Raw genomic sequence first — 27,132 nt, forward strand, 5'->3', positions numbered from 1 at the left:
CAAGTGGGTGTTGTAAAGAGAAGTGTATGACGCTGACCAATCAGCGTCAAACACTTCTCTCCATTCAAGTCCATCTGTATTCACAGCACAGCGTGATCTTGTGAGATCACGCTGTGCTGTCACATACACCCACATTAACTTTACTGAAGTGTCTTGAGAGTGAATAGACATTGCCTCCAGCCAGGATGCTATGTCAGCGTTCTTGATGGAAAAGGCATTGAGATTTTATTGATGTTTTCCATTGACATAGAGATCCACTGGCCACAATACAGACATCGATATGTGGAGGCTTTCTAGATTTTCAATTTGGGGGATGATGGTGGTGTTGTTCCTTTATGATTTAGGGTTAGGGTTAGATTTGATCATACTGTAAATTTCATTATCATCCACATTTTACAAATGAGGAAGAATAGAAATACAATAGGAGAACAGTGAAATAGTCGACTATTGCCTAATACATGTGTGATGACTAGCATATGTGCATTAACAAAAGTCTTCAAAGTATCTTGGAAATTTCACAGACCACCCTCGGTTCAAAGTTGTACCTTACATTCTTCTTTATTAGAAGTCTGACTTTTCTTTATTGGAGAAATGGTCGAATTATAAATGGTGAATACAATGATTATTACTTTCTTCTGCGCTATTACAATCATTTATAATGTATACAAGATCCAACCAGAAAGTCAATTAGACTCTCCGCATTTTTCACAATAATCTCCCTCGGCTAATGTTGCTACTCTAAGAGGAGATAAGCCATATAATTTTACAGGAAGAAGCCCATTGATTCCTTTAACAAACACAGCTTGGCAATCTATCTTCTATACAAAATAATGAGGTGGCAGGAGTGCAGTGGAGGAACCCATCTTTAAGACATCACGTAAGGGAATCCAGCTGTGCTTGGATAGTCTCAAGCTATAAAAGAAATAGAAGAGATTTCATTTATAAAGATTATTTACACACATACACAAAACAGAGCACTGTTGAAGCTATGCATATTAAATGTATTTGCGTAGAGTTATTAAAAAATGTGGCAGAATCTTACAATATCTATTTCATAAAAAGCCATTTCATTTGAAAGCTTAAATGAATGTGCGAGATTTCAGAGAATTGAACACCTGTTTTTTATAATGGTAAATTACGATTTCTCATTTGCTACTATAGTGGAGGCCGAGCTGCGGAGGGGAAAAAAAAATCATCTTTGATTGTGTTTAATCTTCTGTGCACAGCGAGGTAAATTAAGGCTCTTTCTGAAGTTGGAAATGAAACTCACAGTCTCTGTAGAAATACACATATATACATTCTTGTTTTATATATGTTTTATATAATCCATAAATTTACGATCTAAGGCAATATATTTTGGTTAAATATACTAAAATTATTTCACTGCGGGCATTTCACACCAGAACCTTGTACAAGAGACTGTACGGCGACACACAAAGTCCCTGCAACTCCAAAGTATGAAGCATACAGAGGTACAATAGTGCCCTATAGATTTCTATGGGTGCCGTATTATGGTTCTGTACAACTTGGAGGTTGTATGGAGACATAATATCCTTGTGTGACCACAGGATATGCCACAAATGCCTGATAGGTGGGGGACCCTTACCTATCGGGAGAACAGGGACCCCCTGACACCCATTTGTCAATGCAAAGTGGTTGCCAGCAGCTGCTTGTTGCATAATTTTCCATGGGGCAGCATTTAGCTCTTTCTGCAATACCCATAGGATTCAATGTAGAGAGACATCCGCGAGAATGTCCGCTTCTTAGTTGAAGCAAATGCAGCGTGTGTTCACTATGCATTGGCAAACAGTGGTCACGTGACCACCATTTTTCTCAACAGGTAAGGGTTCCAGAGGTGGCACCCCCACCTATCAGCCATTTATAGAAAAAGATATGTCATATATGCTTCAGATAAAAATAGTAAAAGCGTTTTTTCAACTAGAAGAACCCTAAGCACAAATTTTGCTAGCAGATATAGGGGCTTTTACGGTAGTTAAAAGGAATAATGCTGGTCATATACACCCTGACCAGATGGGAATAGGGACTTATTTGGCGCGATCACAAGAGCTCGCAAAGAGCTACTGAAAATTATATTTTGTCAAATATGAGCAGTAAACATGATCTTCTCATCTTTATTTCATACACCCCAAACAAAATCTTTATGGGGTCCCTGTTGTGCCCGTCTTTAAATATACATATGTACAGTATAAAGAGTGATCAATGCATGAAGTAAAATTTCTAAAATAACTAATAAAATTACTGACACTTTATAAAATGTGTAATGTGGTGGTCTGTTGCTTTTATATACTAAATGAAATATATATATATATATATATATATATATATATATATATAAATAATACTACTTACATTTTAAGTCTTACAACCCACATTATTACAATACCAGAATTTGATTCACAAAGTATTCACAAGGCCAATGTCCTACTTTCTGTCATTCATTATTCATTTTTAGTAACTTTTTTTTTATTACATACAGTATTGTTCCGAGCTCTTTCCACTTGTCATTTGTATTTCTTCTAGAATTATCCATGTTTTAGTTTAGAAACACTTAAGATGTTAATAGCTTCTTTTTAAGCTATATATTTTGCTGGTCCCTTTTCTCTCCCTTTACTCATTAAACTTTAATATAGAAACTGTTTTCACTAGTTTCTCTTTCAAAGGTTTATACATCTAGTTAAAGGTTATATAAATCATATGTGTCATGAGTTCTGAGATTCTCTCTTCTTTTTTTGTATTATTTTACCTTATTTTTGAAACACTCCATATTTTACTTGTTTCTTTGTTGTTCCTTTCATGTGCTAATTTTATGTATTTTGTTTCTTTCTACTCTCCTAATAAAATATATATATTTTTTTACCCTCTGTCTTTTTACTGTCAATTCCTCATAAACATTTAGATATTCTGGATGAAATTTGTTTATGGTGAGGGTTATATAATTTCTACTTGTGACCATTGTATTTTACATGAGATCATGACTGCCCTATAACGTAATATCTGATATAGTTACATTTATTGACACTATTCTATCTTTCTGTTCTTTCAATGGGAAGCTATCTCTCTATTATTTTTCGTTATTATGAGTTGCTTGTTCAAAATGTAGATGTTTAGTGGAAAACCCGTTTGCCTCAATTTGAAGTTAATGCAATGGGCAAAGTTTTGTAACAATATTTGTTTTACTTACAGAAATATTGACTTTAAATTAGTTGTGCGGCCATTGTGAACACGGGAACTGCAGCTATATTGTTTGCCACTTTTGCAAAAACGGCCACTGCAACAAAACAGGAAAAATGCCAATATCTTTGAAGGTAAACTTTGGCCATCAGTCTAGCTTCCGATTTACTTGCATATGGGCAATTTTACATTTTGGGTGGAAATACTCTTTAGGAAAACAAAAAATTAAAGTATAAAGCTGGACACACACTGTGGGATATCTCAATGATACTTTTGGTCCTCGAGAAAGTTTTGTATTCTTAGAACTCACATATGCGTCAACAACATCACTGTGGCATCTCAGAAGTTTAGCAGGATGATTGCTATTCTCTTAGATTTTTTTTCGATGCCTACACACGTGTGATATCAAGCAGGGACAATGACAATAAAAGGCGCACATTATTTTCTACATTACTGGTAAGGTATAAAGCAACAAGCAGTGGGTATTTTAGCAGCCCATATGCTAATAATGGCATCACTAGCAAAGCATTCTAGATGAACAGATGTGCCTTACACTTGCAGGTTTCACAGCTGTAACAAAGAACAGGGCAGGGGTTCAGATGAAAAGGCACATTTGTGAACGATGAATACCTTGTTATAAAACTCCAAAAGCTCCTGGTGGTTAAACTCCACAAATATCTTCTCCAAATTCTACAAGAAAAGAAAGACAAATCATCTTTATGCCGGAAGATGCAAAAAAATTCTGTATATAACATTAATTTCACATTTCAGAATTGTTATTTACAGGCATGTCACACATTGGGCAAATTATATATGCAATGAAAAACATTTGAATACTTGAAGTTAAAACAGCTCCTACACATGAAAGAGATTGCTTTCATATAGAGAAGTGGTGACATTGTGGATTCAGCTTCAGTATGGCTGACCTCACTGTGTATAGGTGAAAATATACAGTATATAATATGTATTATTAATAGCAAACACCTCAGTTTCAGTGATTAATGGTATTGTGCCCCAAAACATTCACCTCAAATGGGACCAGAGCTTGGTTACAGGTTCCCCATAATATCTGATCAGTTGAGAGTCTGGACGAAACATCTTGTTCAATGTATAACATTTTTTTTTCTCACTTAAAACATATTTCCAGTATTGAAGTCCAACATGACCAATCCCTCTTTCCAACAATATCTGCTGTCAGGTATAGTCGGGAAGATTGTCTAACAGACTTTTATCTCATGTGAGCTGAACATTCTTTTATCTATTTTCTCCTAATCTTAATATTTACGTGACATTTCTGGTAAACCATGTATTCACATATAATTTTCCTGTTCATATTGATGGCATGAACATATACAACCTTATGTTATGAACTTTAGTTATCTATTTGTGTATCTTTACAAACATATCCAAACCAAGCGCTTTAATGTCATAAATCAAAACTGAAGAAGAAACCGAATGTTTCAATAGTAAAAAGACCTTTATTTCCTAGACTTCTCTATGGCTGCCATGTTCAAATGATCATGTATGATTAGTCAGAAATTCAAGTTTTAAGGGTTATTCCCATCTCAGACACTTGTGGCATATAGATTTGAGTCCCTGCTCTGGGACCCACATCTATATTGTAACTCCCATAGAACAGAATGGAGAGAGCCTGGCTCATGCGTGGCCACTTCTCCACTTAGCAACCGCATCAGAAGGCGAGACGGGAGTCGGGCCACCCCTGTTCTCGACATAGGTGCAGGTCGCAGAGCTAAGACCTGTATCGGTCAGATATTTCTGGACATGCCATAAATGTCTGAGATAGGACTAACCCTTTAAAGTTAAAATACATGCTCTGATTCTTACACGCATAGCAATCCTATTAGTAATATTTCCATGTGTTTAGCTAATTATTCTACAAAATTATTAATTACAGTGCCAGCGAGGGGCACATGGGTGCTATGATTTTTTTTTTTTTACATGTATATGAAAAAAATGCTTTGCTGCAGTTATATTATGTATATCATGTCCAGTAAGGTAATGTTCACACCCCGGTTGCAGTGTTCGTCCAGCACATACAATCCGCCTTTGGTTTATGATTAACGTGTCCATAGCCTATAGTGAGCCTGGTATATGCCAGTATGCGTCGGCATAACTCTTTTTTCACTATATTTAAAACAGCAGTTGACTAAGCTTTCAATACAAAGGGATCCTGTGAAAAAAAATTAGACTTTTTTATTGAAATATTTTTTTACAATGGGAGTTGATGGAATAAGGATATGAGGACAACTAGCAAAGCAATGATTTTCTACAGAATGAAATAGATCTTTGAAGCTACGAGAGATTATGCAATTATTGTTGACCCGAGCTTGATTAAAAGCATTGCCTATTTTTTACTGATTGGAAAACGCTCCATGCATTCCATCAAACGCAGCAGTATCTTCTCTGTACAGTAGACCCAGCTACTAGATTCATTACTATTCTGTAAAGAGTTATGCAAAGTCAATAATGCATTAACTCTCCTTAAAGTGAATACATGTTAATGATTCACCACCAGTCAACTCCTCACTAAATTTAATAGCAAGATGAGAAAGTTACAGGATCCCTCATAAATACCAATACATCTAATGCACATTATTTGAATTCATTCTGCATAAAAACGTGCTTGCAGCAGTCGGCAAACGCTACATTAGCAAATTCTAAGTGAAATATGCAATGAATTTCTACAAAATGGATACAAATGAATATAAAACACATAAGGCAATTATCGCACTTCTTCGTTTTTTGTAGTAATATTCAAATCCATCCACCACACCCATACCAGGGCTACTTTTTTCATTCTGGGATCAATGAACGCTGGATTATAGACTGAGAAGAATAAGAAATGGCTCAAGATAGTTTTTTTTGTAACACAAAGACAGGCAAATATTTTTTTAATTTTATTTTTTTAGAGGGAATGTTCTTCAATTCGAATTTATAGAATCTTTAGCACTGTTATTTTTACCTCTAAATAAAGATTATATTGAACTATAGAAAAGATTATTATGGAATGTGCAACTCTATATTATTATAATTATATGATTGAATTAACTGGTTTCATAATGGCAAACAAAAATGGGCAGCATGGTGGCACAGTGGTTCTCATTGCTGTCCCAGACTTATGAGTTCAGTTTCCTCACATAATCCAAAGATTTAGTACTTTCAAGTCATAAACAATGAATAGACCGGAGGAATTAAACAAATAGGTTAGCATGAAAACAGGGTCTAGAATGACATTTATAAATGGACTATTCTTGTCTTATTTCCCCTAAAAGAACTAGATATATAATAGATTTATTGCTAGCATTACCAAAATAGTAAAGTTATACAACATAAACCTTTACATAATAGTATAAAATGGTAAACTGGATAATATTGGTACCTGGTCTTCTAACTGAACAATAGTCATCCAGTTTATAAAATGCTTATGAACAGGTGATCGGTCCACTAGGACATTTATTTGGGATAGTACGTATCATTTAGCCTCTATTGATGTAGAGAGCCCATACACTGGTATTATACACAGTGATGGTATCACTGCAGCACGTAAACTAATGGTACAAGCAAAGAAGGATTTATATTGCACCAACTTCATTTGTGATTCACTTTTGTTTGTTCTATCTCTTAATGCCTTTGTATTTGATGGCAAACGGTACCAACAATGTATGGGATCGGCAATGGGTACACCAGTCGCCCCCACATATGCTAATATTTTTATGGCTAATTTTGAGGCATCAAATGTATATTGCACTTCGAATATTTTCTGACAACACATACGTCCATGGACTAGATACATAGACGATGTGTTGTTAATTTGGTCTGGCACTGAGAAGGAATTCTCTGAATTCATATCCTATTTAAATAATGAGAACGTCAATATTCTATTTATATCCCAATTTGGTAGTCAAAAATATGGACTTCCTGGACGTACATTTATATGTGCATCAAGGTTAATTATGTACAAAGGGATATTGTAAACCCACTTTTACTAATTTACTACTCCACTTTAAGAGTTATCACAGTTAACAGCAGTTCCGTATGGGCAATTTTTGCGACTATGGAGAATAAACTCTAATGAGGCAGAATTCTGTAAACAGACAGCAGACCATAAGAATAGATTATTACATAGGGGTTACCATTTAGGTGTTATTAATAAAGCATTACGAAGAGCTAGATCTATAGATAGAAAGGACCTAATCTACAGAAAAAGTAAACTGAGACAGCCTAGGAAATTTGCTCTGTCATTTAGATGCAGTCCAATGTCGGATACGTTTCGAAGCACTATACATCGCTATTGCCATATTATTGAGAGTAAAACGGATTTATATCACCTAGCAAAAAAATCATTTAATTTAAAAGGTCCAATAACCTGAGGGATGAATTAGTCAGGAGTAGATTCGTCTCTATTAGGGGTACATGTTGGACTGATCTCCATCACTTTGTAATTATATATGTGGCAGCTGTTCCTTCTGTGGCTATCTTTGAAGTTAGAGCTTTCATTACGTGTCGTACAGATTATGTAGTTTACGGCATTAAATGTCCTTGGCACTTTTTTTTATATAGGCAAGACCATTAGACCTATGTTTATTAAATTTAGGGAACACTGTAGATCATACACTACGGGACATGGTTTCCCCTGTTTGATCCATCGTATGAGAGAATGTCAGGGAGTTGATGCTACTTGTATGACTTTTGTAGGATTAACGTGTGTTAAACCAGGTCATAATAGACATGAGAAGTTGTTGAGATTGGAAACTATATGCATTGCACGGGCCTATTGGGTTAAATTATCAGAATGCCACATTAACATAAGTTACTTGTATTATGAATATCGTTTACTGCCTTGTTTCAATGTAAATGTCTCTGCTTTTCAAAAACATATGGTTACTTCTGTGTATGTGTGTTATGTTTTAATTAAAAGTCAAACTTTGTTGCGGTCATGTGATCGCTATTAAAACACATGTGATACACATCATGTGAGGCACCAAGGTGAAGAGCAATGTGACGTGAAACGGCTATCGTGCCGGTCTTTTGGGAGTACTGTGTTTGCAGCCCATGTGGTTTTTATCATATAGGATTACGAAAATAAAGTAAATCTGGATTTGGCGAGTGCCGTGTCTTCCTTTTTTCCTCCTTGCTTATGAAGATTGCATTACTCTATATTCACTTGACACTAAGCACCACTGCTTGATATCTTCCAAAAAGCTTTTTTACTCCAGTGTGGATAACGCAAATTTTTACTGCACCTGGGTGCAGGGTGTATGTGCCGATCGATCTCTCCATTTCAACATACTAGGACATTTATACTTATGCATATGCAAAGGTTAACTTTTTATTACCGGTTTATATAGCACAGCACTCTACAGAAAATGCAGTCTGAGGCCTTATTCAGACGGGCGTATTTCACGTCCGTGTTACGCGCGTTAAAACAACAGACGTCACACGAACCTATGCCATTCAATGGGGCAATTCAGACATTCAGTCCGCTGCGTGAAACTCACTGCATGTCCTATTCTTGTGCGTTTTTTGCGCATCGACTTCAATGGGTGCGTGAAAAGCACGGACAGCGCATGGACATCATCCGTGTGCCGTCCGTGATTCACGCAACAGTTGCTAAAGAAATGGACACGTTCGTGTGAATAGGGCCTCAGGCTCCATTTACATCATGCATTTGGCCTACATTTAATGTATACGTCGGGGAAAGCTCCCTACGTGTATATTAAACGTAGGTTAAGACAGATGCCTAACAGTGGCAACCGTCACCCATAGACAATTATGGTATATATTTAACTTATACGTTATGAACACTCATGACCCAATTCATGACGTATACGTTAAATTATTGCCATAGTAGCCTATGGGTGATGGATGCCACTGTTAGGCATCCGTCACATGCATCTGTCTATTATGGCATCCATTTAACAGATTTGTCATGAAAAGCTATTGAAAAGCTCATAACGTATACGTTTAAAGGATGCCTATGACCTGTAACCCATAGGCTCCCATGTTAAATATTTACAGCACATTATACATTTGTGTGTTTGAGTTGTACGGAATGGTGCAGTCAACTATGCTATTCCATACCTCAAAAATACGGTATTCCAACATATATCAGCCAGACGGAGCCAAAAGTGACACTCTTTTGGCCTCTATCAGGCTAATGGAGTCTTATGGCGTACACGCTAAAAGTATATCACAAACCTGATGTTAACAGGGCTTTATAAGTCTGAGCCCCAAGGGCCAATTTCACAGTAAGTCAATGAACCTAACAGTAAGGCCCCAAGCACACGGCCTTGCCCATAATCACGACCAAAAATTGCTGGCATGGCCGCCCACCTGCATTTTCGGGCCGTGTTCCCATACAAAGTATGGTAGGATGGTCCGTAAAACACGGCAAAGCTCCATAATTCCTGGTACAGTTCTACGGCATGGACACCCATCCATAGCGATACGGAAAGGTGTCCAGGGCCAATAGAACTGAATTACGATCGAATTTACGGTCGTGTGCATGGGGCCTGTAAAGTAAAAGGATATGAGTACATGGAGGAATACTTACACTAGAGGAAAATATACAAACTCCTTGGGTTTGATGCCCTATTGGATATAAACCCATTGTACCAGTGCTGCAGGACAACTGTATAAAAAATATACTTTAATGTAGATATTATGATAGGGAGTAAGATAAAACATAGAGGTAAAAGTCAATATTGTGCTAGGGTGCACAGTGGAAACAACAGTCACTTGAGAAGAGGGTTACATTTGGCCAAAATTATACATCCGAGACCTGTACTTCAAAGTGAACACAATCTTAATGTAGATGTACATTTTTCCAGAATGGAGTCATGGTCAACAACCAGTAACAGTCCATGGAAAGCGGGAAAAGCTGGAAAATCTGTATCCCAGCTGCAACAGTTTAAGAATAATTCATCTCTGGCATGTGTGATCACATATAAACCACTTAACAGGTTACACGTGACATCTACCGTGAAAGAAAAACACGTCCCTACTGTAAAGATAAAGGAAATGTACAAGGAAAGAAATTGGGATGGCTGGACGACAGTGGCAGCTGCATACAATATTGGAGCATACATACTGTACTTAGAACAGCTGGAAACGGTTTAAAAAAAACATCACTATTCATGTGCATGAATGTTTCACTGGTAATCATGCGCCTATGACAGATGGACATCGAAAGTAAAAAAAACATTCCTAAGTCATGAATCAAAATGAGGTCTCCCACTGCTGAGTAAACAAGCCTCGAACAGGCAGATAAGTATCCACTAAGATCTATTGATAGATGAAGAGATATCACAATCAATGTACAGCTATGTGTACCATTGGGGTGAAGTATGTAGTATGCAAAAGTGGCCCACCATTGAGAAACAGTACCATTGAGCAGGTCATTGACCACTATTGAGACCAGATGTGTGGCGGATACTCAGGGTGTATTCTTTTATGGCAGGTCAGTAATTCAGCTTGCTGTGCTATTTTGTCTCCAATAAAGAAAAGACCATGCATTCCCTGTATCCTACGCCCCATAGAGGTCAGTCACTTCTTGTCAAGGAGTATTTCCTACAGGATTAGCTGTGCATTCCTACTTGAAGATGTTCAGCATTCTGGCAGTAGCTCTCAAACGATGATGTGTTTCCAGAAGTCATATTACCAGCACAATTTTATTTTTTCAGACTCCTAACAGGCAAGAAATGATGGGATATATGAACTCAGTGGTCAGTAGAACTGTGATCGCAGCTCTGAATTATAATACATACTGTAACTATGTTCAAGATAAGTAAAGCAAGTCTTGTTCATTATATATACATGTAAACTGTAAAAAGGTTCTCAATGGTGAAAACACACTTTAAACACTGCAAACAATTTGATTGGAACAGCCAACAGCACAGATTGTTTGGCACCTTAGACTCATCAAGTAGGCCCCACCTTGAAGGGTTGTCTCGCAACAAGAACTCCTGTCCATATGCCCTTGGGAACCCTCCTCTATATACACCCTCCCGCGGGACATCCTCTATGTATCCTCATCCAAAACGTAGAGCTGCTCATTTATTTGAATGGCCAGTATGTAATGATACATGTATGGCTGGCAGGTGGAAGCAGGACCTGTGATGGCTTCTAATAGGCATATTATACATTTATGTCACAAGATGTTTGTCTATATAACAGCAAAACTTTCCAGGAAGCTTCCATAGATATTTTTAAAAAGTACTGACTGGGCTTGCATTTTTAATTTTACCATCATGACCAAAGAAGTTCTCCAACTAAATCTACTTTTTCAAACATATGGTTAATATGGGAGTACGAGGTTGAGAAATATGGTTTAAGTCCTCCCTAGCCTCTCTGCCCCTTCTGTGGCCTCAGTTCACTGATAACTCAGTGGATTAAAAAAAAAATGTTTGCCCCCCCCCCCACCCCCCCCAAAAAAAAGAGGCCTTTGTCCATTGGCTGTCTGACATTATTGCAGCTCAGTCCCATTGCCTTTCCCTTTCTTTCTTTATTCTTATCTCATACAACCCACTTCAACTGAAGACATGAGTTATCTTAGATAGACTAGTTGCTAGGGATGTGATGCCCCACAGCCCCATTTAAAAGGCTGTCTAAATTAGGCAGTGTACACTTCGCAACCAGGCTGTCTAAAAGGACTATTCAACTTTTTTCTTTTCTATTTATTCCATAATTCTGTGTTATGTAGCATTCTCTTATCTGGGGTGAACGGCACAGTTAATCCTGCACTATTTTGTTCATGAATATAATTCCAGAAGTACAGTGGAATAACAGAGCAGTAGAAGAAAGAGTAAACATAACAATGCTAAGTAAGCATCAGAAAACGGTGCTATAAATTGAAGGCATCCTAACGTCACTTGTGCTATTTTGTGAAGCCAACTTATACATACAAGACCTGGAATATTTATTTGTGGTGTTCAGTAGTCCGCTTGACATCTAACAAATCTCTGACACATTGAGCAGGTATATATGATTAGACTTGCAGAATCGTACAGAACTGCAGCAGGATTGTCATCCATTCACTACCATTCAAACACTCGGGACTGGCACAGTCTTTTGAGAGCAGTCTCAGTCAATAATAGTAATATATAAAGTGCTTTCAAAGCCAGAGCATCCTTAAACTCAAGAATGACACATTCAGCAGAAGATATACCTGACAAAGTAGTCCGTAAATAATACAGTCGTATAGCTGTGTGAGGAAAGTGTTTTTTTGTATAGCACTAGCAGACAAAAAATGCATTACTGGTGCAAACTGCTCAGGAAAAAGGGTTAAACCGCTGAACAGGCCGGCACAACATTTTTTTATACTTCATTTATTACTTCAGAAGCGGGATATATACTACAAACTATATCAATGAGCACCATGAGTCTACAGCCTTTTATTGAATGAAATGTCTGCTGTAATGATCTTTGTGGATTTATACAGCAGTAAGATATTTAATGCTAACTTTTACAAAGACACAATAGTAATGTTGGGAAAAGCGGTACTATAAAAAAGGAAAGAAAAGAGAGCTGTGTAAGGTAGAACAAAACGTATTTGCAATACTCTTCATCTATGTATGTATAGTACAGTAAGGTGCCCGTAAATACGGGTCTGGTGTCACCAGTATTCCACCCGTATTTACGGGGAACGTTTTCGCTGCAAAATTGCACTGCACTAATCGGCAGCCCTTCTCTCTATCAGTGCAGGATAGAGAGAAGGGATGGCCCTTTCCGTAATAAAAGTAAAAGAAATTCATACTTAGCCGGCCGTTGCCTTGGTGACGCGTCCCTCTTTCGACATCCAGCCCGACCTCCCTGGATGACGCGGCAGTACACGTGACCGCTGCAGCCTGTGATTGGCTGCAGCGGTCACATGGGCTGAAACGTCATCCCGGGAGGCCCGGAATGGAGGAAGAAGCAGGGAGTTCTGGGTAAGTATGAACTTCTATTTTTTTTACACGTTGATCTATATTGTGATCGGAAGTCACTGTCCAGGGTGCTGAAAGAGTTACTGCCGATCGTTTAACTCTTTCAGCTCCCTGGACTGTGATTATCCACTGATATCGCCTAGCAACGCTCCCGTAATTACGGGTGCACACATAGTCACCCGTAATTACGGAAGCCCCATAGACTTCTATGGGCTGCCCGTGCCGTAATTACGGCCTGAAATAGGACATGTTCTATATTTTTCAACGGCACGGGCACCTTCCCGTAAGCATACGGGGAGGTACCCGTGGCCAATAGAAGTCTATGGGCCCGTAATTACGGCCCGTGATTACGGGCGTGTGCATGGGGCCAAAGGACCTGTATTCACGCCAGTATTTATGGGAGGGAAAAAATACGGTTGTGTGCATGGGGTCTAGGCATTGGTTTATGATTGCATTATGTATCATGTAACCATGTAATAATATAATGTAATACATTTCAATCATTTTATATATCAATATAATACATGTCAATGTAAACTTGTCCATTGAAAATAAGTCAATAATAAATGTACTATAGTCATAATGTATGTTTTAAAGTCAGAATGTGGAGATTATGCAGAAATGCAAGACTTTTTATATAGAGATGCTACATAGGCGCCCTTGGCAGAAGTGATCTGAAGCCGATGGCTTCTGCTCTGATAGACGGCACAGGAAGAGGAAGTTACATTTCAGAGGCTGCTGATTGGCTGATCACATCCATCTATAAAAGGACAGTGAAGAGGGTGTAAATACCATCCATTCCTATGTTTGAGGGTAAAGGACACTGTGGCTTGTTCTGTATGGGGCATTTGTGACTGACTTTGTTGGGGGGTTTATTAAATACCTTAAATGATAAAGAAAAATATATATTGAATCAAATGCACAGTATGAAATACTGATGGAAGAGGATTTTTTTTACAATAAATAGTATAGGTTAGGACAGATGGCTCTTCTTGTTTCATCTTGTTTAGTACAAGCTTCATCAATACAGTCCTTAAATTGTATAGTCTGACAATCTTATCATAACTATTAACATTGATAAGGTTTTACTGGATACATAGTGACTATGTGACTACTGGGAATTAGTACTATACATAGCATTGGTAAGAAATCAGTCATCTTGTCTGTCAAGTACTGTATTTCAGAAACCTGCAGGTGATTATGAAAACCTGTGAGCCTTCTTCAAATATTCTTAAATGTGGTTGTTTCCAAGATTCGTGTGAATCTCAGAAAACCCTTTTACTCTGCCTGCGTAAGGACAAAACATATATTCCAAATATACTCAGCATTAAGAAAATGCCACTCTATACTACAGTGGCATATTGCCCCCACTGTGATGGCCACAATGAAGTACACTGTGTTCCAAATTATTATGCACATTGGATTTAAGTGTCATAAACATTTAATTATTAGTTTTTCAATTAAACTCATGGATGGTATTGTGTCTTAGGGCTCTTTGGATCATTGTAATCAATCAATCTAAGACACCTGTGATAATTAGTTTGCCAGTTGTGCCCAATCAATGGAAAACTACTTAAGAAGGGCGTTCCACATTATTAAGCAGGCCACAGGTTTCAAGCAATATGGGAAAGAAAAAGGATCTCTCTGCTGCCGAAAAGCGTGAAATAGTGCAATACCTTGGACAAGGTATGAAAGAATTGGATATTTCAAGAAAACGTAAGCGTGATCATCGTACTGTGAAAAGATTTGTGGCTGATTCAGAGCACAGACGGGTTCGTTCAGATAAAGGCATAATGAGGAAGGTTTCTGATGGTGTGAAAATGACCTCTGCAAAGTACGTAGAGTTTATGATTGACCACTTTCTTCCGTGGTACAAAAAGAAGAACCGTGCCCTCTGTAGCAAAATTATCTTCATGCATGACAATGCACCATCTCATGCTGCAAAGAATACCTCTGTGTCATTGGCTGCTATGGGCATAAAAGGAGAGAAACTCATTGTGTGGCCCCCATGTTCCCCTGACCTCAACCCTATTGAGAACCTTTGGAGCATCCTCAAGCAAAATATCTATGAGGGTGGGAGGCAGTTCACATCAAAACAGAAGCTCTGGGAGGCTATTCTGACATCCTGCAAAGATATTCAAGCAGAAACTGTCCAAATACTCACAAATTCAATGGATGCAAGAATTGTGAAGGTGATATCAAAGAAGGGGTCCTATGTTAACATGTAACTTGGCCTGCTAAGTTTTTTTTTATTGAAAGAGCTTTTAATTTCTGTAAATATGACCTCCTGATGCTGCAAATTCAACAAATTACCATTTTAGTTCTCTTTACAACCTTTAAAATGTTTTGATCTCTGTTGTGCATAATAATGTGAAACAGTGCATTTTGAGTTTTTTACTTCTAAAAAAAAAAATCTGTTATCATTAGATTTGTTCAATAAAATTCGCATTATACTCCAACGGTTGATGGCTTGAAGATTATACCGACTGTCATTTGCATCGACTATTTAGGAAAATCAGCGAAAAATAACATTTGCATACTAATTTGGAACGCGGTGTAGTAGTGGGCTGTGGCGGTGAAGGATGGCAGTTAAAAACTTTTTGTATACTAGTGCAGGCACAGTAAGAGAGTCTTCAGATAATCGACCAAATAAAAGTGTACAACAAATGCTGAACCCCAACAGTCTATAATTCATTGTAAGGTGAATGTTCAAGACTACATCAATCTAACAACTGTTTTATGAGCTAAACACACATGAAAACTATCTTTTGGCAGTGGTTCATGCAGTGTAGACTTGTAGCAGCCATTGTTACACCTAGTATATCCAGCCTACTCCAGAGACCAGGCCAATGATTTATTCCCCACTGTCTTATTAAATGTATAAAATGTATAATATAAATATATCAAGCCACAGCCCAATCGAGTTCACTTTGTTTTACAAATTCGCTTCCCCGATAGGTCTCTATGAAGGTCAGAGCTGTTCCAAGTTCTAACATTAAAATGCTTCTTTTGGCCAACTCTTATTCTGCAATTTTATGTCCTTCGCTTTTTCATTCTCTTGCACTTTAGGACCACCTATCAAAACAATGTCAATTTCGCTCCCCTCATACCCCTCTCGCCTCCCTTATTAATAATCCGGACTTTCCCCTTGCCTTATGTGTGAGGGAGTTCCTGTGGGGGACAAATAAAAGTATTGTGTGTATTGCAGACTTTGTCAATCGTATAGGTACCAGATCACAAGACTACTGCTCGATGCACTCAATGCCCCCTCTGAATTTTTGAGATTTCAGAAAATGTGCCACTTTCTGAATTCTCTAAAGAAAATACAGAGTAACCTAGATACCAAGTGAATTTTTGAGTCTATATGCTATATTAATACAGGAGTACCAGGAAATATATCCACAATATGCAACAAATTTGGTTTCCCTCTCACATGCAACGATAGGAGAGGATCTGTAATGTCCGTGTTCGCTGACCACGAACTCCTTCCATCCAGTTGACGCCCTTCTCTCCAGAGATGTCTGCACATGCGGCCGTCCTGTTCCACAGCGACAACTAGGATGCGCTCGCGAGCTCAGTCCAGCCTTGAGCCAGAGCGCACACCAGTTCCCAGTGTTCCCCGTTCCTGCTACCTGTAATCTGTATCCCGTGCTATCCTGGTTAAGTGCCGTGTTGAGTTGAAGTCGTGCTGTGCTGTGTACCACGCCTGTACTGCTACACCACGCCTAGCACCTGCCTGCTGCCTAGTCCCAGCCGAGGCTGTCTTGCTACTGTCTGAGCTACCACAAGTACACTATACAAACAAAAATAGTGTGTAGAAAAGGCAGATCCAGCACTCAAATATAAAAAATTCAATTTTTATTAGGTCATTTAAAAAAAAATTGGGATAAAACAATAATCCCAGGACCACGCTTACGCGTTTCAGACCACTGGGGTCCTTAATCATAGCTATGATTAAGGACCCCAGTGGTCTGAAACGCGTAAGCGTGGTCCCGGGATCATTGTTTTATCCCAATTTTTTTTTAAATGACCTAATAAAAATTGCATTTTTTATATTTGAGTGCTGGATCTGCCTTTTCTACAAACTATTTTTGTTTCTACAACCTGCTGTCGACACAGGATCAAGTTCAGGAGGATTTACGAGCACCCACAGCTTTCTGGATTTTTTATGCTTACATTGCTTCACAAAACGCATTGGAAAAACGCAATTTAAAATGGAGGATATGAGGTGAGCAAAACTTTTGGTAAACTTTTTTCACTTTACACTATACAAACTATAGACTGTGAACTGTGTCCTGTTAGCCAGCTGCCATACAGTCAAGGCGGTACGGCCCAGTGGGTCCACATACCCAACGTGACAGGATCTAGGGGACTCCCTCTCTTTTAGAGAATGGCAAGATATGGCTGAGTCCATTGCCAACCTCTCTAATATAGCTTTGACAGAATCCTTCTACAAACTCCTTAGGGGATGGTATTTAACACCTCAGAAATTACCATGGATTTTTCCTAGATCTCCCTCTCATTGTTTTAGGGTTTGTAGGGACGAAGTTTCATTATTACACATCTGGTGGATCTGTTCAAAGGTTCACCACTTCTGGATAGCATTTTATTATCTTCTGTAGACTCGTACACACATTTCTCTCCGTAAAGTCCCATGGGAAGCACTACTGAACAAACACATCCCGATATCCCTAAACACACTCAAAAATGAATATGATTTATGTTTCAGGCTGCTAGAATAGCTAGGGAAGGAAAACCCAGACGGTCAACCGAGATCGCATAATATGTTCTGGATCATGGTTAACGAGAAACCTTCAAGCATTCTTCGAGATAAGGTCGTAATTTATTCTATTACACATCCTTGGGAGATTTTCCCCTCATGCTTAAGATATCTTGTAGGAGTGATCGTAAGATGGATTCACTTTTTTTCTCTCTCTTTTCCCCACTCATTTTTTTCCCCTTCCTTTGCCTTTTATTTTCTCTTTCTCTTTGTTTGCTATTCTCTGAGATTACAGGAAGGTCTGCATATTTGTATTATTATGCAGCGACGTCTCTGTACTATTGACCTCAATTACAGTTGTATGTTCCAATCAGTTCTTTGTTCTGGGGTTATGTAATTCCTCTCAATTCTGACATTTCAACATTTTTCACTAGATGTTATACCAAAAGATGTTTTATCTCTTTCTTCAATAAAAAAAACCCACTGAAATATAAATATAACAAAGTAATTGAATACAAAGCTCACCCCCCTCCAACCCCTACCTGTGACACCACCATGTATGATAGGGATTATGGCAATATCACTCATAACAAATAGGGCTATATAGATGTATGTCAAAGTGTATTTCTTGCCAATTGTTGTCACATAATTTTATACATCAAATGTGACAAACGTAGTGTGAAATATCTCAGAGAAAGTCATAAGAATCAGCAGGTTGTGTAAAGAACATGTAAAGAAGATTTCACCCGCTGCTCTCCAATATAATCCCAGAAGTCAATGAAGATGTAATACTGGACGTGCAAAATCCTCAACAGATGTCATATCCAAACCACACAAGTATAATGTTTCAATGTCCGAAGCATCACGTGACAGACAAAGGAGGCAGGTGAGGGATAACTTTGAAAGACGGGGATTCTGGTTACTGTGCATTAAAATTCCCAACCAGGATTCCGAGTACCTGTGGTGCCCTGGTAAACTGCTTAACTTTTTAATGCAAAGAATGGTGGGTTGGCATGGGACGGATAAAACATTGAAAATCTGAGCCATTTAAAGAAACACTCCAGGCAAAACTGGTACACTAGTGCAGGGCATGTAGAGGTGGTCATGACACAGGGATTCTCTTTGGTCCATCAGTAGATGGATCAGCTTGTTGACAGTTTCCAAGTAAAACATTTTTATACACTGCACAAAAATGTACACAATCCAAATTACGTGCGGATTTGCCACACAGATTTTCCTGGAGCAAATGTGCAGCGTAATACAGTACCGGCACAGAAAATGAAATTTCAAGCACTCTCCTTTACCTGCGGTGCCTATTTTAACATCCCCAGCACGTCAGTTTATCTTGAGTTTCTGTTTCAGAATTGTATCTGACAAAAACTTTGCAGATACAATTCTGATCCGGAAACCCAAGTTCAATTGACATGCTGCGGAATCTAAAATCCGCTTTGCAGGTCTATTAATGTGCAGAAAAATTCTGCAACGTGTAAATGAGACTACTTGAATTTCATTCAATTTGCGGGCACTGTAATATGCTGAAGATTTGCCTCAGGAAAATCCGCGCTGCAAACCTGCATGTAATACGTATTGTGTGCATGATAAGGTCTCATTCTGAAGGCAGTATTATAACGGTTTTTAACTGTCCGTACTTCAGAATAATACCAGGACGCCTAACGGTTCTACTGAATCACAGGGATTTATAGTGCTGTAAGTTGGGTTCAGTAGAATCGCGGGGAGCCAGGGTGTTATATCAGGAGTACTCACAGTTAAACATGAACACAATACATCTATCTGAATCAAATCTTAGATAAAGGTAGAGTTTCACTTTAGCATACGTAGTCGTCTTTTATATTAGAATAAGAAAGGATGTTTAGAAAGCTATCCATTCCATACACTGCGTAGCAAATCCCATATCAGTACTAGAAAAGTGTGTGTGCTGCCAGAATATTGTAACATAATGACATTAACAGAATGTGTAATTATTATTTTAATGCCTAATTATGTAAAGAGGTTCAGGCATAACATTTAAAGTTTAATGTGACATTTCCAGCACGAGAAATACACTTCTCTATTAACCCAAGCCTGTGCACAATGAAATAATACCGTCATATCAATGAACGACTAAAGTTAAGAAAAAAATATGATTTATTATCGCACGTACTGCGCCCCAGCCAAATGTAGTCTTTTAATGTAAGCGTTCATGTCTTTCCCACATAACTCTTCTGACACAAATGGAGCGAAATGTGATTTTGTGAAGTAGGATTTATCTCTCACTCTTAATATTGGTCATAAGGGAAAAAATACATAGTTTAAGTAAAATATTCAGCATTGCAGCTGAGAAAACATTAAACCTAATATCCATCTTTGATTTCAAGATACTGTACAAATAGAGAATCTCTATTTTTTGACATTATTAAAGTTTTTTTTTTACATCTACGGTAGCAAAAGTATTGCATAAATAGCGGACTACATGAATTGTAGTGACTTTGCTTTTTAACCCTTTAAAGGGTTATTCCCAAGTGAAAACTTTTTTTGTCATGACTATGAAACATACTGGCAATTTAGTTTAAAGGGGTTTTCCAGGGACACAAATTTTTTCCAGGTGGTCAGCGTACGAGCACTGAGGAGTTTTATTAATGATAAGAAAATGGGGTGGGCATTGAGGCGTAAGCTAATAATTAAACGGGACGGGCATTGAGGGGACTGTGGACCAATGGGATGCCTCAAACTCGGGTATATACGGCAGAAGTCCCGAGTTTGAGGCATCCTATTGGACCACAGCCCCCTCAATGTCCGCTCCGTTCATTCTTTGCTTCTACTTCAATAGCAGCATGATTTTCTTCGCGTGCATGCTATTCCTCAGTGCTCGTGCGCTGCCCGACCCGAAAATTGAAGAATAGCATGCACGCAAAAAAAATCGTGCTGCTATTGAAGTAGAAGCAAAGACTGGACGGAACGGGCGTTGAGGAGGCTGTGGACCAATAGGATGCCTCAAACCCGGGACTTCTGACGTACACTACCGTTCAAAAGTTTAAGGTCACTTAGAAATTTCCTAATTTTTGAAAGAAAAGCACAGTTTTTTTCAATGAAGATAACATTAAGTTAATCAGAAATACACTCTATACATTGTTAATGTGCTAAATGACTATTCTAGCTGCAAACGTCTGGTTTTTAATGCAATATCTACATAGGTGTATAGAGGCCCATTTCCAGCAACCATCACTCCAGTGTTCTAATGGTACATTGTGTTTGCTAACTGTGTTAGAAGGCTAATGGATGATTAGAAAACACTTGAAAACCCTTGTGCAATTATGTTAGCACCGCTGTAAACAGTTTTGCTGTTTAGAGGAGCTATAAAACTGACCTTTCTTTGAGCTAGTTGAGAATCCGGAGCATTACATTTGTGGGTTCGATTAAATTCTCAAAATGGCTAGAAAAAGAGAGCTTTCATGTGAAACTCGACAGTCTATTCTTGTTCTTAGAAATGAAGGCTATTCCATGCGAGAAATTGCCAAGAAACGGAAGATTTCCTACAACAGTGTGTACTACTCCCTTCAGAGGACAGCACACACAGGCTCTAACCAGAGTAGAAAGAGAAGTGGGAGGCCCCGCTGCACAACTGAGCAACAAGACAAGTACATTAGAGTCTCTAGTTTGAGAAATAGATGCCTCATAGCTCCTCAACTGGCAGCTTCATTAAATAGTACCCGCAAAACGCCAGTGTCAACGTCTACAGTGAATAGGCGACTCCGGGATGCTGGCCTTCAGGGCAGAGTGGCAAAGAAAAAGCCATATCTGAGACTGGCTAATAAAAAGGAAAATATTAATATGGGCAAAAGCACACAGACATTGGACAGAGGAAGATTGGAAAAAAGTGTTATGGACAGACGAATCGAAGTTTGAGGTGTTTGGATCACACAGAAGACCATTTGTGAGACGCAGAACAACTGAAAAGATGCTGGAAGAGTGCCTGACGCCATCTGTCAAGCATGGTGTAGGTAATGTGATGGTCTGGGGTTGCTTTTGTGCTGGTAAAGTGGGAGATTTGTACACGGTAAAAGGGATTTTGAATAAGGAAGGCTATCACTCCATTTTGCAACGCCATGCCATACCCTGTGGACAGCGCTTGATTGGAGTCAATTTCATCCTACAACAGGACAATGACCCAAAGCACACCTCCAAATTATGCAAGAACTATTTAGGGAAGAAGCAGGCAGCTGGTATTCTATCTGTAATGGAGTGGCCAGCGCAGTCACCAGATCTCAACCCCATAGAGCTGTTGTGGGAGCAGCTTGACCGTATGGTACGCAAGAAGTGCCCATCAAGCCAATCCAACTTGTGGGAGGGCCTTCTGGAAGCATGGGGTGAAATTTCTCCCGATTACCTCAGCAAATTAACAGCTAGAATGATTTTGATACACAAATTGTGTGTTTGAGTCATATATAGGTTTACTGTTGTTTGCATTATGTCTTTTGCAGATACTAATGCCCGAAAGGTATTGTAGTTGCTAATTACACTTGATAATGAACTATTCAAGCAAAAATATGAAAAAGAGTTGAACAACAGGAGGTACATCCACCACAAAGCCCTGATCTGAACATGGAGGCTATTTGGCAATACCTGCAAGGAAAGAACTAAGCGAGAAGGCCAAAGTCTACAGAAGATCTACGAGCTGATTTCTTATAAAAGTATGCAAGAAAATGATACCGTTTTAATGGCAAATTGTGGCCACATCCAATATTAATTTGGTTTTCAAATAATTTTTTCTTTTATATAAATTTGTATTATTTTTACAAGTTAAATAACATCACAATATTAAACAGAAACATGTAACAGATACAAAATCAAAAAGAAATTAAAGCAACATATCATATTGATTTGTTTTTCAATATTTTCTGTTTCTTCTGCATCTTCCCTTTTTTTTTTTTCTACACATGAATAAGCCTATGACACTGTACTGTATATATCTTCAATACTCCGTACGTGGTACACTACTAAAGCCATGCTAATGGTCTGTTCATAAGTCCGCTGAAACATCGAGCATCTTCGAGATATTTGGTGGAAAATTCTAACTGTTGTAAGTCACTCAAGCAGCAGGTGCTCATGACAATACTTAACAGGGATACATTTGAATGGTTTGTTTTTAATGATTCTGCCCTAGATAAATGGCCAAGAAACTTTAAAACATAAAGGCTCAGAAGGTATGAAGGAATTTGTATTGACTTGAACTCACATAATCTGCTGAATTTATATTCAAAGGAGCCATCTTTCCACACTCCATGAAATATAAATGAAAAGCGAGAAGTAGATGATTGCAACATGAACTATCACTTTATGGTATCATTTGGCTTAACTCTCTGTGAGTTTAACGAAGGTATTCCAGTCCTTGCCGAAAGAAACTCCAGCTCAAGAAACAGAATGCCATGTCTTCTGAGGTGGTAAAAAGCAGTTTGTGTGTCCGGAGAGATTCGTGCAAGATTAAATAAGGAATTACATTACGGCAATATGCACACAGACATTCATTTCAGATTTTCTATAATTCCAGTTTTGACAGCTTAAAAAAAAGGAGCTGGCATCTCACATTAAGATCAGTATGTCTATGAGAAAATGCAGGTGCCCTTGGCACAGACAATTTTACTGTGCACTTGTTGGAAGAAGTATACAGAAAAAAAGGAAATGTTCTACTTGTACTGATCACTGATCAGCTATCTATTACCATAGAGATCAATGATCAACTCCGCTGTCAAAGAGGGTCAGAGTACAGATTAAATTATTATCTGCCAAGCAGCAAAGGTTAGAGGGGAAAAGGGGAGGTGAATAGAGTATATTAGTAAAGAGGATAGAAGTATAGGGTACATTGGTATAAGGGATATTCGTATGGAGGATATAAGTATAGAGAATATTAGAATAGAGGATATTAGTAAAGAGGAAATAAGTATGGGGACATTAATATAGGGGATATTAGTATAGAGGATATAAGTATAGGGGGTATTAGTATAGAGGATACAAGTATAGGGGATATTAGAATAGAAGATATTAGTATAGAGGATATAAGTATAGAGGATATAAGTATAGGGAGTATTAGTATAGGGGATATTAGTATAGGGGATATTAGTATAGGGGATATTAGTATAGGGGATATTAGTATAGGGGATATTAGTATAGGGGATATTAGCATAGGGGATATTAGCATAGGGGATATTAGCATAGGGGATATTAGCATAGGGGATATTAGCATAGGGGATATTAGCATAGGGGATATTAGCATAGGGGATATTAGCATAGGGGATATTAGTATCGGGGATATTAGTATCGGGGATATTAGTATCGGGGATATTAGTATAGGGGATATAAGTTGTAACGTCTATGGCCGCAGACCGTCGTCCTGACACCCTCTGACGGCCGCGGCCATGGACGAGTGAGTTCCCGGCGGCATCTCCGTCCTGAGAGACGCCGGCACTCACTTACTGGTCCGGACACTGTCTGTCTTAAAGGGCCAGTGCGCGCACAGTTGCAGAATATCTGCAATTAGCCCAGAATGCTGCTGGACTATAAAAGGGGCTCTGCCCTCTTGATCCTTGCCTGAGCGTTGTTGTGTTACCTTTAGTTTGTCATTGCAAATGGTCTCCTAGTGTTTTCCAGTTCCCAGTGTTACCCGTTCCTGCTGCCTGTACCCTGTATCCCGTGCCCCTGTGCATTCAAGAGTGGAAGTCGTGTTGTGCCCTCCGCTGCATCTATTGCGTCGCACCCTGCCGGGTGTTCGTCTATTGTTGGAGCCTCATCTTAGCCTGAATCCACCGCTACTGTCTACATTGCCTCAGGTACCCTTTCTGAACTATAGACATTGCATTGTACCTATTTGGCCAGCTGCTATCCCGCTACGCGGTACGGCCCAGTGGGTCCACACCCCGCGCTGTGACATAAGTATAGAGGATATTAGTATAGAGGATATTAGAATAAAGGATATAAGTATAGAGGATATTAGAATAGGGGATATTAGAATAGAGTACATAAGAATAGAGGATATAAATATAGGGGTAATAAGTATAGAGGATATTAGAATAGAGGATATTAGTATAGGATAGAAGTTTATAGGATATTAGTATAGAGGTTATTAATATAGAGCAGTGGTTCCCAACCGGGGTGCCGCAACACACTGCCCATCCACTGCCCTGAAAATTTAAAAAAAAATCCTTTTCCTTGTAGCAGACGTGACACGTGCACATCTGCTACAAGTACTGCCCATCACTTCCCACCAGAAGAGCCTGACGGAGAGGAGCCATTAATGCTGCGGTACTGGGCAGCGTAAGTATTCATTCTGCCATTTAGGTCTGTAATGGTCACTTTACTGGGGGGACTGATGGTCACTTTACTGGGGGGGCTGATGGTCATTTTACTGTGAGTGGGTGCTGATGGCCATTTTGCTGTGAGTGGGGGCTAATGGTTATTTTACTGTGAGTAAGGGCTGATGGTCATTTTACTGTGAGTGGGGGGGCTGATGGTCATTCTACTGTGAGTAGGGGCTGATGGTCATTTTTCTGTGAGTGGGGGGCTGATGGTCATTTTGCTGTGGGTGGGGGGCTGATGGTCATTTTGCTGTGAGTGGGGAGCTGATGGTTATTTTGCTGTGAGGGGGGGCTGATGGTCATTTTTCTGTGAGTGGGGCTGATGGTCATTCTACTGTGAGTAGGGGCTGATGGAAAAAATTGGGAGGGTTCCTCCAGCTCACCTTATCACAGATGTATGGAATCGCGCACGGGTCCTCGTGTCGGCACACGTATGAATGTAGAAAAAAGGCAAAGAAATGGATCCAGCGCTGCGTCCTTTGAGTCTGTTTAAAATAGGAAACTATTTCCAAGTTTTATTTGTAAATGAAAAAATAAAAACAATAGCAATGATGGTAAATATTCCAAGAATACAATGGAGGGATTGTGGCAGTGTGAGCGGTGCCTACGCGTTTCTGACGCCTACTGCGTCCTTAGTCATGGCTTCTAAGGGGCTGATGCTCATTGTTCTGTGAGTGGGTGGCTAATGGTCATTTTGCTGTGGGTGGGGGGCTGATGGTCATTTTGCTGTGAGTGGGGGGCTGATGGTTATTTTGCTGTAAGTGGGGGGCTGATGGTCTTTGAGTGGTTTCCGCCTCTAACCTTCCATTGAAATTAATAGGAGGCAGAAAAAACCTGCGCCGCTCGTTTGGAGCTTTATTGCCTGCGGTTTTTGCATTAGCTTCAACTGCTTAAAAAAAAATGGGGGCAAAAAACAATCGCAAAAAAAAAAGCATCAAACAACTCTGTCAATTCAAAATCTACCCCAAAAATCCTAGTATAGGCTCTGCTCTGGGCGTCTTGGGAAGCCTCTGACATCGCTGTCCATACATCGACAATGATGTCAGGGGCTTCCCCAGAGCAGGAGTCCCAGTGATGTCAGGAGCACAGCTTGAGTCCCAGAAAGAGCCTACTAGCGCTCTGCCCGGGACTCCAGCTCTGGGGTTGCCCCTGACATCTCTGTCCATATGTGGACAGTGATGTCAGGAGCAGAGCTGGAATCCCAGGCAGAGTGCTAGAAGCGGCTCAGCTCCGGGACTCCAGCTCTGGGCAAGCCATCACTGTGGCAGCGTCTGTGGAGGGCACTGTGGCAGCGTCTGCGGAGGGCACTGTGGCAGCATCTGCGGAGGGCACAGTGGCAGTATATACGGAGGGCACAGTGGCAGCATCTACGGAAGGGCACTGTAGCATCATCTACAGAGGGCACTGTGGCAGGATCTACATAGGGAACTGGCAGCATCTACAGAGGACACTGTGGCAGCATCTACAGAGGGCAATGTGGCAGTATGTACAGAGGACACTGTGGCATTATCTAGGGGTGTGTTGCATTATCTACAGAGGACTCGGCGGCAGCATCTACAGTGGACTCGGCGGCAGCATCTACAGAGGACTCGGCGACAGCATCTACAGAGGACTCGGCGGCAGCATCTACAGAGGACTCGGCGGCAGCATCTACAGAGGACTCGGCGGCAGCATCTACAGAGGACTCGGCGGCAGCATCTACAGAGGACTCGGCGGCAGCATCTACAGAGGACACTGCGGCAGCATCCACGAGGGCACTGCGGCAGCATCCACGAGGGCACTGTGGCACTATCTAAAAAGGGGCTGCCCAATCTTGACATGTGTGTCTGCCAAACGCTGCTAACTGCGCCGCCGGACTGCATTTAGCGACACTTAAACTGTAAAACTGGATTGTTGAAATAAGCATGTGGAGAAATATCTCAAATTATAA

The 27,132-nt window shown here is 39.5% G+C and overlaps 1 protein-coding gene across 2 annotated transcripts in view; it reads right to left on the reverse strand.

The window, feature by feature from the left end:
- Window positions 1-532: 532 nt before the first annotated feature.
- The window catches only part of COMMD10 (COMM domain containing 10), a 403,417-nt gene continuing 376,817 nt past the window's right edge, over window positions 533-27,132 (reverse strand). The window contains exons 6-8 of one of the 2 annotated variants that reach the window (XR_012850378.1): window positions 3,823-3,882; window positions 3,203-3,289; window positions 533-912 (exon numbers count right to left, since the gene is read on the reverse strand). Coding sequence is in view for 1 of the 2 variants with exons in the window: in XM_075836395.1 (XP_075692510.1) it covers window positions 874-912; window positions 3,823-3,882 (99 nt within the window). In the remaining variant the exon portion in view is untranslated. The remainder of the gene's footprint in view (window positions 913-3,202; window positions 3,290-3,822; window positions 3,883-27,132) is intronic. The other variant, XM_075836395.1, reaches the window with a different exon arrangement.

Source organism: Rhinoderma darwinii, chromosome 1 (assembly GCF_050947455.1).
Source record: "Rhinoderma darwinii isolate aRhiDar2 chromosome 1, aRhiDar2.hap1, whole genome shotgun sequence".
Lineage (NCBI taxonomy): Eukaryota > Metazoa > Chordata > Amphibia > Anura > Rhinodermatidae > Rhinoderma > Rhinoderma darwinii.